The sequence below is a fragment of the Coregonus clupeaformis genome, chromosome 34, assembly GCF_020615455.1.
Source record: "Coregonus clupeaformis isolate EN_2021a chromosome 34, ASM2061545v1, whole genome shotgun sequence".
In the NCBI taxonomy this organism is placed as follows: Eukaryota; Metazoa; Chordata; class Actinopteri; order Salmoniformes; family Salmonidae; genus Coregonus; species Coregonus clupeaformis.
In genome coordinates, this window is record NC_059225.1 from 10021622 (window position 1) to 10039505 (window position 17884).

At 47.4% G+C, this 17884-nt stretch overlaps 1 protein-coding gene across 1 annotated transcript in view; it reads left to right on the plus strand.

The window, feature by feature from the left end:
- The window catches only part of LOC121549742 (extracellular sulfatase Sulf-1-like), a 148067-nt gene that overhangs the window by 50673 nt on the left and 79510 nt on the right, over positions 1–17884 (plus strand). Inside the window, 2 exon segments of the mRNA XM_041861596.2 lie at positions 5120–5359; positions 5911–6062. Coding sequence (XP_041717530.2) covers positions 5120–5359; positions 5911–6062 — 392 coding nt within the window.

A 17884-nucleotide genomic window follows, 5' to 3' on the forward strand; every position in this document is an offset into this window, starting at 1 on the left:
TCAATTGGAGGTGTACCTGTGGATGTATTTAAAGGCCTACCTTCAAACTCAGTGCCTCTTTGCTTGACATCATGAAAAAATCAAAAGAAATTAGCCAAGACCTCAGAAAAAAAATGTTTCATCCTTGGGAGCAATTTCCAAATGCCTGAATGTACCACGTTCATCTGTACAAACAATAGTACGCAAGTATAAACACCATGGGACCACGCAGCCGTCATACCGCTCAGGAAGGAGATGCATTTTGTCTCCTAGAGATGAATGTACTTTGGTGCAAAAAGTGCAACTCAATCCCAGAACAACAGCAAAGGACCTTGTGAAGATGCTGGAGGAAACAGGTCCAAAAGTATCTATATCCACAGTAAAACGAGTCCTATATCGACATAACCTAAAAGGCCGCTCTGCAAGGAAGAAGCCACTGCTCCAAAACCGCCATAAAAAAGCCAGACTACGGTATGCAACTGCACATGGGGACAAAGATTGTACTTTTTGGAGAAATGTCCTCTGGTCTGATGAAACAAACATAGAACTGTTTGGCCATAATGACCATCGTTATGTGGAGGAAAAAGGGGGTGCCTAGCAAGCCGAAGAACACCATCCCAACCGTGAAGCACGGGGGTGGCAGCATCATGCTCTGGGGGTGCTTTGCTGCAGGAGGGACTGGTGCACTTCACAAAATAGATGGCATCATGAGGAAGGAAAATTATGTGGATATATTGAAGCAACATCTCAAGACATCAGTCAGGAAGTTAAAGCTTGGTTGCAAATGGGTCTTCCAAATGGACAATGACCCCAAGCATACTTCCAGAGTTGTGGCAAAATGGCTTAAGGACAACAAAGTCAAGGTATTGGAGTGGTCATCACAAAGCCCTGACCTCAATCCTATAGAAAATTTGTGGGCAGAATTGAAAAAGCATGTGCGAGCAAGGAGGCCTACAAACCTGACTCAGTTACACCAGCTCTGTCAGGAGGAATGGACCAAAATTCACCCAACTTATTGTGGGAAGCTTGTGGAAGGCTACCCAAAACGTTTGACCCAAGTTAAACAATTTAAAGGCAATGCTACCAAATACTAATTGAGTGTATGTAAACTTCTGACCCACTGGGAATGTGATGAAAGACATAAAAGCTGAAATAAATCATTCTCTCTACTATTATTCTGACATTTCACATTCTTAAAATAAAGTGGTGATCCTAACTGACCTAAGACAGGGAATTTTTACTAGGATTAAATGTCAGGAATTGTGAAAAAAACTGAGTTTAAATATATTTGGCTAAGGTGTATGTAAACTTCCAGACTTCAACTGTATATTCCTCCACCCTGTCACACCCTGGCTCTGGGACTCTATATGTTGAGCCAGGGTGTGGATATTCTATAGGTTGTATTTCTGTGTTGGCCAGAGTGGTTCCCAATCAGAGGCAACGAGTGTCAGCTGTGGCTGGTTGTCTCTGATTGGGAGCCATATTTATAGAGGCTATTTGCCCACAAATGTTGTGGGATCTTGTTTCTAGTCTGTTTGTGTTAGACCGTGAACTGTCACGTTATCGTTTTGTTGTTTTTGATTGTGTCTCTAATAAAGAGTATGTTTGCCTGCAACACTGCGCCTTGGTCCTCCTCTGTATACGACTGATCGTGACAGAAGATCCCACCAAACCAGGACCAAGCAGCGTGTCCAGGAACACACGCAGGAGGTAACGCTGGTGGATGTCCTCCTCGGCTGGGGGGCAGATTACGAAGGAGGAGGCCGTCCGGTACCGGAAGGCGATGAAGGGGGAGACCCAGGCAGGAGTGGAGAAGCGGGCGTCAACCGGGCCGTGGTCGGACAGGCGAGAGGCACCCCCAAGAATTGTTTAGGGGGGGGCACACGGCATGGGCGACTGGGCAGCAGGAGGCTGCCACAGGGCGAATTGGGAGATTAGGAGAGGAGGCCACCGGGTTTTGGGGGCCAGAAGGCAGGTTGGCGGAGCCTGGATGGAGAGCAGAGCCAACTCCCCGTACTCAGGCATGGCAGCATGAGACTGGGCAGGTTCCGCGGTATGCGGAGCTGCGCACTGTGCCACGCAGTGGTCCGGCATAGTCCGGTACGTCCTGTGCGAGCACCCCGCACGTGTTGTGCGAAGGTGGGCATGCAGCCAGGACGGAGTGTGCCGGCTCAGCGCTCGTGGCCTCCAGTGCCTCTCCTCGGTCCCGGATATCCTGCGCCAGTGTCACGTGCTGTTATGCCAGTACGGGTACACAGCCTGTACGTCCTGTGCTGATGCCTCACACAGAGTGTGTGAAGGTAGGCATTCAGCCAGGACGGGTTGTGGCAGCTCTTCACTCCAGGTCTCCTATCCGTCTCCACAGCCCGGTCCGGCCTGTCCCTGCTCCACGCTACCAAGCCTACGGTGTGCGTCGCCAGCCCGGTCCGGCCTGTCCCTGCTCCACGCACCCAGCCTATGGTGTGCGTCGCCAGCCCGGTCCGGCCTGTCCCTGCTCCACGCACCAAGCCTACGGTGTGCGTCGCCAGCCCGGTCCGGCCTGTCCCTGCTCCACACACCAAGCCTCGGTGTGCGTCGCCAGCCCGGTCCGGCCTGTCCCTGCTCCACGCACCAAGCCTACGGTGTGCGTCGCCAGCCCGGTCCGGCCTGTCCCTGCTCCACGCACCAAGCCTACGGGTGTGCGTCGCCAGCCCGGTCCGGCCTGTCCCTGCTCCTACTCCACGCACCAGCCAGGGGTGCGCATCGCCAGCCCGGTCCGCCCGTTCCTACTCCACGCACCAAGCCAGGGGTGCGCATCATCAGCCCGGTCCGGCCCGTTCTTACCCACGCACCAAGCCAGGGGTGCGACGTCAGCCCGGTCCGCCCGTTCTACTCCACGCACAAGCCAGGGGTGCGAGTCGTCAGCCCGGTCCGGCCTGCCCACGCACCAAGCCAGGGGTGCGCGTCGTCAGTCCAGCACAACCCGTGCCTGGGTCACCGGTGCCTGGTAAGGTACCGTCAGCTGCCCCACACCGGAGCCAAAGCGGTCCGCTTTACGATGTCCGGTCCAGCTCCAGCCAGCGGGGCCAGACCGGACCAGTGGCGCCACGGGGGATGGTGGAAGGGTGGTGGTCAAGCCCGAGCCGGAACCGCCTCCGAGGAGGAATGCCTCCTGGTGTGGTACGTTAGGCGCGGTCGCAGTCCGCGCCTTTAGGGGGTACTGTCACACCCTGGCTCTGGGACTCTATATGTTGAGCCAGGGTGTGGATATTCTATAGGTTGTATTTCTGTGTTGGCTAGAGTGGCTCCCAATCAGAGGCAACGAGTGTCAGCTGTGGCTGGTTGTCTCTGATTGGGAGCCATATTTATAGAGGCTATTTGCCCACAAATGTTGTGGGATCTTGTTTCTAGTCTGTTTGTGTTAGACCGTGAACTGTCACGTTATCGTTTTTGTTGTTTTTGATTGTGTCTCTAATAAAGAGTATGTTTGCCTGCAACGCTGCGCCTTGGTCCTCCTCTGTATACGACGATCGTGACACACCCAAAAGGGCATTTGGCAAGTGGGAGGGAAAAGGAGCAGGTGCTCGGACCCAATCTGTGCACAAGCCTGCTTGCAATGTCCTATACAGAAACCCAGCCTAAAACCCCAAACAACAAGCAATGCAGATGTAGAAGCACGATGGCTAGGGAAAAACTCCCTAGAAAGGCAGAAACCTAGGAAGAAACCTAGAGAGAAACCAGGCTCTGAGGGGTGGCCAGTCCCCTTCTCGCTGTGCCGGGTGAAGATTATAACAGTACATGACCATTAAGGCCAGATTTTTCTTCAAGATGTTCAAACGTTCATAGATGACCAGCAGGGTAAAATAATAGTCACAGTGGTTGTAGAGGTTGCAGCAGGTCAGTACATCAGGAGTAAATGTCACTTGGCTTTTCATAGCCGGGCATTTAGAGGTTGAAATAGCAGGTGCGGTAGAGAGAGAAAGCTGAAAACAGCAGGTCTGGGACAAGGTAGCACGTCCGGTGAACTGGTCAGGGTTCCATAGCCGCAGGCAGAACAGTGTAAACTGGAGCAGCAGCACGACCAGGTGGACTGGGGACAGCCAGGAGTCATCAGGCCAGGTAGTACTGAGGCATGGTCCTAGGGCTCAGGTCCTCCGGGATGGGAGGGAGACTACCTATAGTTTTGTCACCGAATCTGTTGCATTAAATAGCCAATGTGCCTACTCCGGTCTTGGCACAGTGAGCTTTAGCCAACAGCTCACAGATACTGTAGGCTAGTCTACATGATGAGATTATTATGAATATTTGTATTTGTCAAATGGCAGTCAAGCATCGATCATCATGCCACCAGAATCAGACCCTCTATATTTATCGGAAAGGAGTATAAAGATCGCTGTGCACTTTGAACCCTGTGGAGTAACTTATTTAATCTGTAGCCTAATAAACTGCATGGTTTCCCGAGTTGTACTGGGAGGACCACACAACATAGCATCGCGTGACTCCAAGTTTACTTCGATATGATGGTTATTATATTAATATTTGCGCATGAAGGCGTTTCCACCACCATTTCTAGCATAATTCATTTTACAGACACAAAAAGATCCCACAATGTCGAACGAACAAATTATCTGTCTGCATTTTCTTTTAAACACCGAAACACAGATGACGTGATTTTTTTTTTATACGGTATGACTTAACTCGCATCAAAACTGTGGATGGAAACTTGGTTAATTAGACAATTTGTCAAGACTGCAATTTGTTATGCGCTCGACTTACAGTCAGTGAATTCAACAAAAAAATATAAACACAAAAATGCAAGAAAGACAATAATTTGTATTTTATTTCCCATCCTCCTCCTCCTCCTCTTCATCCTCCTCTCCATCCTCCTCCCCTCCCTCATCCTCCTCTCCATCCTCCTCCTCCTCCTCCTCCTCCTCCTCCTCCTCCTCCTCTCTATCCTCCTCCTCTTCATCCTCCTCCTCCTCTTCATCCTCCTCTCCATCCTCCTCCTCCTCCTCATCCTCCTCCTCCTCTTCATCCTCCTCCTCTCCATCCTCCTCCTCCTCTCCATCCTCCTCCTTTCCATCCTCTTCTCCATCCTCATCCTCTCCATCCTCCTCCTCTCCATCATCCTCCTCTCCATCCTCTTCCTCCTCTCCAGGTTCTCTCCAGGTGATGAATAAGACTCGTAAGATAATGGAGGATGGAGGCACCTCATTCACCAACGCCTTTGTGACCACGCCCATGTGCTGTCCGTCTCGCTCGTCCATGCTGACAGGGAAGTATGTTCACAATCACAACACATACACCAACAATGAGAACTGTTCCTCACCGTCCTGGCAGGCTCAGCATGAACCACGTTCCTTCGCAGTCTACCTCAACAACACAGGATACAGGACAGGTAAGAGCATTGATGGAACTTTTATAGCTTCTATTGTTATAATACAGGAACTTGATAAGGAAAAAAATTTAGTGTCCTCTCCCCTGTGTTCCCATGTCAGGCTAATTTTTCCCTGTTGTGTCTGAATGGGCCTTTACCTTTTCTCTGACCCTAATAACACCTCCTCCTCCCCCCTAGGAACCTACTGACAGCTCCAGGTACATGGTTCCTAGGGAGGAGGTTTTTATTAGGGGTCAGAGAAAGGTGAAGGGAAAAAATGTGCTGATATTTAACAAGCCAAATCCCATTCATGACCCTACTCTATGGTTATGAGAAACACTGGTGTATCACCAGCTTTAGAGAAAATCCTTACAGGTTTTTTAACAGACAAGACATTTATGATCCTCCTACCGTCCCTATATTTGAACAGTTTATTTGAGTGATCTCGAGGATGAGGTGCTCTTGATGATGTGTTCAGAATTTTTTTCGGGTGTGAAGCCAAAGACAAAATGTCCACATTGCGTTGACAATAACGTTTCTCTAACTCTTATCTTCCCTGTCTCCTCTCTCAGCGTTCTTCGGGAAGTACCTGAACGAGTACAACGGCAGCTACATCCCTCCTGGGTGGCGTGAGTGGGTGGGGCTCGTAAAAAATTCCCGCTTTTACAATTACACCGTCTGTCGGAATGGGTACAAGGAGAAGCACGGTGCGGAGTACTCCAAGGTATATCTGCTATGATTTGAAGTGGCGTCTCCTTTGGAGTTCGCTCTGTGAGACTGAGGGTTTTATTGAATTGAATTACCATGTGGCGTACCACAATGTTTAGAGACGATAAAGCAGCTGTCCCGCTCTCTCTCTGGGGTTGTGGGAGTTCATCTTGTTCTGTTAATCTTTCTTTCTGTCTGTCTCTCTCTTTGTCTCTCTCTTTCTTTCTGTCTGTCTGTCTGTCTGTCTCTCTTTGTCTCTTTCTTTCTTTCTGTCTGTCTGTCTCTCTCTTTGTCTCTTTCTTTCTGTCTGTCTGTCTCTCTCTTTGTCTCTCTCTCTCTCTCTCTCTCTCTCTCTCTCTCTCTCTCTCTCATGTATAGAGCCATGTCATCGTGGAATGCTCTGCCACCAGAGGTTACTCAGGGCAAAAAAGCAAGTTTAGCTTTAAAAATATATATAAAAACATAATTGTATCACAGTCTCTTCTTTCTAAAGATCTAATTTGACTGTATATACGAATATGTATATACAGTGGGGGAAAAAAGTATTTAGTCAGCCACCAATTGTGCAAGTTCTCCCACTTAAAAAGATGAGAGAGGCCTGTATTTTTCATCATAGGTACACGCCAACTCATGACAGACAAAATTAGAAGAAAATAAATCCAGAAAATCACATTGTAGGATTTTTATGAATTTATTTGCAAATTATGGTGGAAAATAAGTATTTGGTCAATAACAAAAGTTTCTCAATACTTTGTTATATACCCTTTGTTGGTTTTCTGTAAGTCTTCACAAGGTTTTCACACACTGTTGATGGTATTTTGGCTCATTCCTCCATGCAGATCTCCTCTAGAGCAGTGATGTTTTTGGCCTGTCGCTGGGCAACACAGACTTTCAACTCCCTCCAAAGATTTTCTATGGGGTTGAGATCTGGAGACTGGCTAGGCCACTCCAGGACCTTGAAATGCTTCTTACGAAGCCACTCCTTCGTTGCCCGGTCGGTGTGTTTGGGATCATTGTCATGCTGAATGTCCCAGCCACGTTTCATCTTCAATGCCCTTGCTGATGGAAGGAGGTTTTCACTCAAAATCTCACGATACATGGCCCCATTCATTCTTTCCTTTACACGGATCAGTCGTCCTGGTCCCTTTGCAGAAAAACAGCCCCAAAGCATGATGTTTCCACCCCATGCTTCACAGTAGGTATGGTGTTCTTTGGATGCAACTCAGCATTCTTTGTCCTCCAAACACGACATGTTGAGTTTTTACCAAAAAGTTCTATTTTGGTTTCATCTGAACATATGACATTCTCCCAATCCTCTTCTGGATCATCCAAATGCACTCTAGCAAACTTCAGACGGGCCTGGACATGTACTGGCTTAAGCAGGGGGACACGTCTGGCACTGCAGGATTTGAGTCCCTGGCGTAGTGTGTTACTGATGGTAGGCTTTGTTACTTTGGTCCCAGCTCTCTGCAGGTAATTCACCCAGTCCCCCCGTGTGGTTCTGTGATTTTTGCTCACCGTTCTTGTGATCATTTTGACCCCACGGGGTGAGATCTTGCGTGAGCCCCAGATCGAGGGAGATTATCAGTGGTCTTGTATGTCTTCCATTTCCTAATAATTGCTCCCACAGTTGATTTCTTCAAACCAAGCTGCTTACCTATTGCAGATTCAGTCTTCCCAGCCTGGTGCAGGTCTACAATTTTGTTTCTGGTGTCCTTTGACAGCTCTTTGGTCTTGGCCATAGTGGAGTTTGGAGTGTGACTGTTTGAGGTTGTGGACAGGTGTCTTTTATACTGATAACAAGTTCAAACAGGTGCCATTAATACAGGTAATGAGTGGAGGACAGAGGAGCCTCGTAAAGAAGAAGAAGTTACAGGTCTGTGAGAGCCAGAAATCTTGCTTGTTTGTAGGTGACCAAATACTTATTTTCCACCATAATTTGCAAATAAATTCATTAAAAATCCTACAATGTGATTTTCTGGATTTCTTTTCTCAATTTGTCTGTCATAGTTGACGTGTACCTATGATGAAAATGTTTAAGTGGGAGAACTTGCACAATTGGTGGCTGACTAAATACTCTTGTATGAATAGTGTTTAAATAGTATTTTTGTTGTCTCTTGTCTTTCCAATATATAACTCCTATTTTTATTTTATTTTATGTAATGTTGTTTTTGTCTATAACTGTTCTGTGCAAATGTGATGTATTTGTACGTTTTATGTGGACCCCAGGAAGAGTATCTGCTGCATGTGCAGTAGCTAATGGGGATCCTAATGAACTACACTCTAAGCCGGCGCTGTTGCTATGACAACACTGAGGTCCCTCCCTCTCTCTCGTTCATCCTCTGTCTCCGTCTCTCCCCGTCTCTCTCTCCCCGTCTCTCTTTCCCCTCTCCCTATCCATTTCTCTCCCTTCTCTCTTGGGGCTGGTTGGGTCACGTGTGGGCTTCACTAGAAGCTTTCAGCCCAGCTACAGTGCACTTACCCTGGGGTAGAATGAGGAGGGAGAGGGGGTAGGGAGTTGTTACAGGCGCTGAAGTCAACATGACTACTAGCGTAGCATGGATCCAACCTGTGGCACAGTGGCATGATAGCGTGACACGCTATGGCTGCTCAGCCCTGCCAGGAGGCCTGCCAGCTCACAGTGAAACCAGGGTGAGAGGCATTCCCCTGAAATGGTATAAGTCAGATTTAACGTGATTCATTTTTGGAGCTATTCATGGTTTTATAGCTGACTTTAATTACTTACTGTCTCTGAAGAGGGAGGGAGGGAGGGAGGAGGGAGGGAGGGAGGGAGGGAGGGATGGAGGGAGGGTGGGTGTTGTGAGAGAGAAAGGCTGGTAGAGAGCGAGAGAGAGAGAGAGAGCTGAGAGCTGAGAGAGAGATAGCGAGTGAGAGCTGAGAGCGAGAGCGAGTGAGCGAGCGAGTGAGAGTGAGAGCTGAGAGCGAGAGAGAGAGAGAGCTAGAGCTGAGAGCTGAGAGAGAGAGCTATAGCTGAGAGCTGAGAGAGAGATAGAGAGTGAGCGAGCTAGTGAGAGCTGAGAGAGAGAGCTATAGCTAAGCTATCTGTCGTTGTTACTGTAGACGGCACACCTTCCTTTTTTTCACAGCTGTCACAAATCCTATTGTGCCACAGCAACGTTGATGTTGTTGTAAAAATTGTATTCGCTTCCATTTCGTTTCAACATTTTAACGTTTTTTTTTTAAAACAAGTTGTTGGTATTATAATGTGTCCTAAGTACATCTGTCTCCCATTTGCCCATGTTTCTTTGAGATCCTTTGAATGGTAAAGTTTTGTGATACTCTCAACTCATCCTGTGGTATAAGCACATTCATAACTGGTTTTAATAACACATCAAATGAATATCACTTTAGTTGAGGTGTCTGTGCACGCTCTATAAGGGCATATGACATTGTCACGATCGTCAGGGAGAGACCAATGCGCAGCGTTGAAGGTGAACATATTTATATTTATTTAATGATCACACGATCAAAACAACAAACGAAAACGTGACGTCTACGGTTTAAACACAAACCAACATCGAACAAGAAACCACAAACACAAAGTGAAAGACAGACAGTTAAATATGGCTCCCAATCAGAGACAACCAGCTGACACTCGTTGCCTCTGATTGGGAGTCACTCAGGCCAACATAGAAATACAAACATAGAATACACACCCTGGCTCAACATAACAGTGTCCCCAGAGCCAGGCGTGACAGACATGATAATGCTGTCCACCATTCCATTCAATGTAATAATATGATACAGAGGTTGGTAAATGATATAACACCTTGTAATAACATCTGGTATATAGACTCTTATGTAGCATGTAATAACTCATGACAGAAGTTATTAACAGTTTACATTGGAGCAAACAGGATGCACAGTCATCTATAACACCAATTATATAACCGGTTTTAGAACACCTCATGATGGCATCTGGCTAGGTGTGTGTGTGTGTGTGTGTGTGTGTGTGTGTGTGTGTGTGTGTGTGTGTGTGTGTGTGTGTGTGTGTGTGTGTGTGTGTGTGTGTGTGTGTGTGTGTGTGTGTGTGTGTGCGTGCGTGTGTGTGTGCGTGTGCGTGAGCGTCTGAATACCATTGCCAAGCATGTATTTACCCATCCTTCGGACAGGCACTAAAACAGCACTGTTTGCATCCCAAATGGCACCCTATTCCCTATATAGTGCACTATCCTCTGGGCCCTGGTCATTAAGCAGTATATGGGGAACAGATTTAAATTAAATCTGTTTCTGATTTGGATACTGTGAAGAAACCTATAGTGGCGTGTCTGGTGGGGTATGTATCATATGTCTGTTTGAAGTTTATGTAAATAGATCACACAAGTGGTTAGGCATTTTCAACACACAAATGTTTCTTAAAAAGACTAGAAGAGAAGTAGTCAATTTCTCCTCAACCCTCAACCATGAAAGACTATCAAGCCGGTTGTTGATGTTAGTTCTGTGTGTGCAGTTAAGGGAAAGGTGTGCTGGTTTGTTTTGAGCCAGCTGCAGCTTTGCTAGGTCTTTTCTTTGCTGCACTTGACCATATTACCAGACAGTAATCAAGATGGGAGAAGATCAGAGCCTGAACAACTAGTACAGTTGATCTGTGTGTCAAAAACACAGAACATATTTTTATAACAGACATACCTCTCCCCCATCTTCACAACAACTTTGTCAATGTGACTTGACCACGATAACTGACCATCCAATGTTACTCCGAGGAGTTCAGCTTCTTCAACTTGTTCAATGGTCACACCCTTTATGCACAACTCCAGTTGAGGTTTACGTCTAAGAGAATGCTTTGAACCAAATATAATGCTTTTGGTTTTAGATGTATTTAAGACCAGTTTATTCTTAATTTCCTGTTCTGACATTGACTGTATCTCCTTGCTAAGAGTCTCAGTGAGCTCACTGTCTGTAGGTGCTGATGTGTAGTGTGCAATCATCAGCATACATAGTTATTTTAGCTTCAGGGGCAAATCATTTGTAAAAACAGAGAAGAGTAGTGGCCCAAGGCAACTGCCCTGAGGGACACCGCACTGTACATATCTGATGTTAGAAAAGCTTCCATTGAAGAATACTCTCAGAGTTCTATTAGATAAGTAACTCTCCAACCATGTGATGGCAGGTGTTGTAAAGCAATAACAAGTGAGTTTTTTTCCAATAACAAATTATGATCAATAACATCAAAGGCTGCACTGAAATCTAACAATACAGCTCCAACTACCATCTTATTACCCCTTGATTTTAGCCAGTCATCAGAGTCAGTACAAGTTGAGTACCCTTCCCTTTATGCATGCTGAAAGTCAGTAGTTAACTTGTTCTTTAAAAAAGCATTGTATTTGTTCAAACACAATTCTCTCAGTCAGTTTACTAAGAACAGGCAGCAAACTGATTGGGCAGCTGTTAGTGCTTTACTGTTTTTAGGTAGTGGAATTACTTTAGCTTCCTTCCACTCCTGTGGACACACCCTCCATTACGCTTTGGGTAAAGACATGGCAAATAGGGGTGGCAATACAGTCTGCTACCATTCTCACTAGTTTCCCATCTACGTTGTCTATACCTGGTAGCTGATCATTATTGATGGATAACAATCTTTTTTTTCACCTCTTCCACACATTTACATTACATTTACATTTTAGTCATTTAGCAGACGCTCTTATCCAGAGCGACTTACAGTTAGTGAGTGCATACATTATTTTTTATTTTTCATACTGGCCCCCGTGGGAATCGAACCCACAAACCTGGCGTTGCAAACGCCATGCTCTACCAACTGAGCTACATCCCTGCCGGCCATTCCTCCCTACCCTGGACGACGCTGGGCCAATTGTGCTCCGCCCATGGGTCTCCCGGTCGCGGTCGGCTACGACAGAGCCTGGATTCGAATCAGGATCTCTAGTGGCACAGCTAGCACTGCTGTGTTAGCTTGACCAAATTCAAAATGGCAATCCTTCTCTTTCATTATTAGATCTTCAATAAACAAATATAATGGTTCACTGTTCAATGTTGTTATTTCACTTCTCAGTTTGTCCACTTTACCAGTTAAATAGTCATTGAAATGATTGGCTATATCAAACGTTTTTGTTATAAATGACCCATGAACTTCAATGAACAATGGAAATTAATAATATAATTTAAGGTACTCCAAAGTCTTTTGCCATAGTTTTTTTATGTAATTTATCTTGTTTTGGTAATATAATTACTTTTTTTGTTAGTTTAGTTCATTTCTCAATTGACAGTATGTCAACCAATCAGCTGAGCAGCCTTGTTTGCCACCTTTTTTGCATCATTTGTTTTAACCATACAATTGTTCAACTCCTCATCGATCCAGGGGGATCTAACAGTTCACAGTTAGTTTCTTAACAGGTGAATGGTTGTCAACAATTGGCAAGAATCATTGTACAAATACTCCATGTGCTGCATCTGCCTCAGCTACTTTGGCTTTCCTTGTTATTGCCACAATGTCACAGTCATTACAGCCAATTGGAACAGATATTGCTTTGGGGCAAAGCTCTGCAAGTAAGAAGCTTCCTCTCTTGAGAGGACAACTAGATGATAACCAGTCAATGTTCCGTTCACCAAGACAACATTTTCTCTGTTAGCATCAGAGACCTTATCTAACATCACACAGATATTCTCCAGATACTGACCGTTTTCACTTGGTGGCCCTAAAAGCACCCTAAAAAGAAGAGGCTTTAGATGAGGCAGGTGAACCACAGCACTTCTACTTAATTTGTCATGAGATCCTCTCTGAGCTTTACAGGAATATGGCTCTGAATATACACAGCAACACCTCCCCCGTAGACATTCCCGTCTCTTCTGTAGATGTAACAGTATATCCTTGTATTCCTACTGCTGTATCATCAAAAGCGCTGTCTAAGTGAGTCTCAGAAATGGATAATATATTTAAATGATCTAAGATTAGCAAATTACAAATCTCATGAACTTTGTTTCTGAGGCTACATGTATTAATAAATGTATTAATATGAGCTAACTTGAACCCTTTTCTGAGTAGCTTATATTTATAGAAATTATTATTTCTAATAATAACAAAGAAGGAATTGATGGATATTTTAGCAGATTATGTTCAGCAGACGTCTGTCTCAACCTTTACGTCTTTACTGAAGACTTATCTCTTCAGTAGGTCCTATGATTGAGTGTAGTCTGGCCCAGGGGTGCGAAGGTAATCACAAAGAAGGAATTAATGGATATTTTAGCAGATTATGTTCAGCAGACGCCTTATCTGGTTTTGCTCACCTGCAGCTCTATTCTTCCTGCCTCTTCTGCATAGCTGTCTTGCTGGACTGTTGGTCTCTTCTGATTGGGTGATCTTGGAGGATGTATGGCAGAGTTTCCTAGTAAACACCTTGTCACCCTGTTTGTTCAAGTTGTACTAGGTTGTACAGCTGGGGGTGAATGTCACTGTGGTTCTCTAGGTAAACATTGTCCAAGAGAGTACAGCCCCTAGACAGCTCAGCTTGCTCTGAATAATGTGGAAGGGCACATCTCCACATGGCAATATGGCTGACTGCTAACCTACAAAGCATTACATGGGCTTGCTCCTACCCATCTCTCTGATTTGGTCCTGCCGTACATACCTACACGTACGCTACGGTCACAAGACGCAGGCCTCCTTATTGTCCCTAGAATTTCTAAGCAAACAGCTGGAGGCAGGGCTTTCTCCTATAGAACTCAATTTTTATGGAATGTTCTGCCTATCCATGTGAGAGACGCAGACTCTGTCTCGACCTTTAAGTCTTTACTGAAGACTCATCTCTTCAGTAGGTCCTATGATTGAGTGTAGTCTGGCCCAGGGGTGCGAAGGTGAACGGCAAGGCACTGGAGCGACAAACCCCCCTTGCTGTCTCTGCCTGGCCGGCTCCCCTCTCTCCACTAGGATTCTCTGCCTCTGACCCTATTACGGGGCTGAGTCACTGGCTTACTGGTGCTTTCCATGCCGTCCCTAGGGTGGGTTGAGTCACTGACGTGATCTTCCTGTCCGGTTTGTCGCCCCTCGGGCTCGTGCGATGGAGGAGATCTTCGTGGCCTATACTCAGCCTTGTCTCAGGGTAGTAGGTTTGTGGTCTGTTGATATCCCTCTGGTGATGTGGGGGCTGTGCTTTGGCAAAGTGGGTGGGGTTATATCCTGCCTGGTTGGCCCTGCCCGGGATATCGCCGGACGGGGCAACAGTGTCCCCCGACCCCCCGTCTCAGCCTCCAGTATCTATGCTGCAGTAGTCTGTGTGCCTGGCTGATGGCCAGGTCAGACCCCCATGCTGCAGCTAGGAAGGACAGATGAGCTGTGGGGTTTTCGACATGAGGTTAGGACGTGGTTTCATTCAGCTGACCAACAGCTCTGTTATATGAGCTGTGGGGTTTTGACATGAGGTTAGACGTGGTTTCATTCAGCTGACCAACAGTTATATTATATGAGCTGTGGGGGTTTTGACATTACATTTACATTTACGACATTTAGCAGACGCTCTTATCCAGAGCGACTTACAAATTGGTGCATTCACTTTATAGCCAGTGGGATACCACTGCGCCACTCCGTCTCCTGAGTGGCGCAGTGGTCTAAGGCACTGCATCGCAGTGCTAACTGTGCCACTAGAGATCCTGGTTCGAATCCAGGCTCTGTCGCAGCCGGCCGCGACCGGGAGACTCATGGGCGGCGCACAATTGGCCCAGCGTCGTCCAGGGTAGGGGAGGGAATGGCCGGCAGGGATGTAGCTCAGTTGATAGAGCATATGCGTTTGTAACGCCAGGGTTGTGGGTTCGATTCCCACGGGGGGCCAGTATAAAAAAATATATATGTATTCACTAACTGTAAGTCGCTCTGGATAAGAGTGTCTGCTAAATGACTAAAATGTAAATGTAATGTATAACCACTTTACAATGTTTTTTTTTCTTTTTTTGGGGGGGTAGAAGGATTACTTTATCCTATCCCAGGTATTCCTTAAAGAGGTGGGGTTTCAAATGTCTCCGGAAGGTGGTGAGTGACTCCGCTGTCCTGGCGTCGTGAGGGAGCTTGTTCCACCATTGGGGTGTCTGAAAAAGACTGAGCTCTGGTCAAAAGTAGTGCACTATTGAGGGAATAGGGTGCCATTTGGGATGCAGATATGGTGACAGATTAAGGCAGAAAACAACATGTACCAGAATGCAGTTTATCCCCCGTAACTACCCATCTACCCCCAGTTACTACCCATCTACCCCCGTTACTACCCATCTACCCCCGTTACTACCCATCTACCCCCATTACTACCCATCTACCCCCACTACTACCCATCTACCCCCGTTACTACCCATCTACCCCCGTTACTACCCATCGACCCCCCGTTACTACCCATCTACCCCCAGTTACTACCACCCGTTACTACCCATCTACCCCCCGTTACTACCCATCTACCCCCCGTTACTATCCATCTACCCCCAGTTACTACCCATCTACCCCCCGTTACTACCCATCTACCACCCGTTACTACCCATCTACCCCCCATTACTACCCATCTACCCCCAGTTACTACCCATCTACCCCCCGTTACTACCCATCTACCCCCATTACTACCCATCTACCCCCCGTTACTACCCATCTACCCCCCAGTTACTACCCATCTACCCCCGTTGCTACCCATCTACCCCCCGTTGCTACCCATCTACCCCCCGTTACTACCCATCTACCCCCGTTACTACCCATCTACCCCCAGTTACTACCCATCTACCCCGTTGCTACCCATCTACCCCCCGTTACTACCCATCTACCCCGTTGCTACCCATCTACCCCCGTTACTACCCATCTACCCCCCGTTACTACCCATCTACCCCCAGTTACTACCCATCTACCCCCGTTGCTACCCATCTACACCCGTTACTACCCATCTACCCCCGTTACTACCCATCTACCCCGTTACTACCCATCTACCCCCAGTTACTACCCATCTACCCCCCGTTACTACCCATCTACCCCCAGTTACTACCCATCTACCCCCCGTTACTACCCATCTACCCCCAGTTACTACCCATCTACCCCCAGTTACTACCCATCTACCCCCAGTTACTACCCATCTACCCCCGTTACTACCCATCTACCAATTACACTACCCATCTACCCCCAGTTACTACCCATCTACCCCCGTTACTACCCATCTACCCCCCGTTACTACCCATCTACCCCCCGTTACTACCCATCTACCCCCAGTTACTACCCATCTACCCCCCGTTACTACCCATCTACCCCCATTACTACCCATCTACCCCCGTTACTACCCATCTACCCCCAGTTACTACCCATCTACCCCCGTTGCTACCCATCTACCCCCGTTACTACCCATCTACCCCCGTTACTACCCATCTACCCCCAGTTACTACCCATCTACCCCCGTTGCTACCCATCTACCCCCGTTACTACCCATCTACCCCCGTTGCTACCCATCTACCCCCCGTTACTACCCATCTCCCCCCGTTACTACCCATCTACCCCCAGTTACTACCCATCTACCCCGTTACTACCCATCTACCCCCCGTTACTACCCATCTACCCCCCGTTACTACCCATCTACCCCCCGTTACTACCCATCTACCCCCAGTTACTACCCATCTACCCCCGTTACTACCCATCTACCCCCTGTTACTACCCATCTACCCCCCGTTACTACCCATCTACCCCCAGTTACTACCCATCTACCCCCAGTTACTACCCATCTACCCCCAGTTACTACCCATCTACCCCCCGTTACTACCCATCTACCCCCCGTTACTACCCATCTACCCCCAGTTACTACCCATCTACCCCCAGTTACTACCCATCTACCCCCAGTTACTACCCATCTACCCCCATTACTACCCATCTACCCCCGTTACTACCCATCTACCCCCAGTTACTACCCATCTACCCCCCGTTGCTACCCATCTACCCCCGTTGCTACCCATCTACCCCCCTTTACTACCCATCTACCCCGTTACTACCCATCTACCCCCCAGTTACTACCCATCTACCCCCGTTGCTACCCATCTACCCCGTTACTACCCATCTACCCCCGTTGCTACCCATTTACCCCCATTACTACCCATCTACCCCCGTTACTACCCATCTACCCCCAGTTACTACCCATCTACCCCCGTTGCTACCCATCTACACCCCGTACTACCCATCTACCCCCGTTACTACCCATCTACCCCCGTTACTACCCATCTACCCCCAGTTACTACCCATCTACCAATCGTTACTACCCATCTACCCCCAGTTACTACCCATCTACCACCAGTTACTACCCATCTACCCCCAGTTACTACCCATCTACCCCCCATTACTACCCATCTACCCCCGTTGCTACCCATCTACCCCCAGTTACTACCCATCTACCCCCTGTTAGACCAGACAACAACCTAGCCCTGTTACTTTGAGCTACTCTGAACTTTTGGGGCTGGTTTCCCGGAAGCAGATTATGCCAAGTCCTGGACTATTAAACTCATTCTATGGATAATCTCCATTTAACTTGCTCTGTAGTCCAGAACTATTCCTATGTTTGTATTTATTATGGATCCCCATTAGTTCCTGCCAAGGCAGAAGCTACTCTTCCTGGGGTTTATTACGGAACCCCATTAGTTCCTGCCAAGGCAGAAGCTACTCTTCCTGGGGGTTTATTATGGATCCCCATTAGTTCCTGCCAAGGCAGAAGCTACTCTTCCTGGGGTTTATTATGGATCCCCAGTAGTTCCTGCCAAGGCAGCAGCTACTCTCCCTGGGGTTTATTATGGATCCCCATTAGTTCCTGCCAAGGCAGCAGCTACTCTCCTGGGGGTTTATTATGGATCCCCATTAGTTCCTGCCAAGGCAGA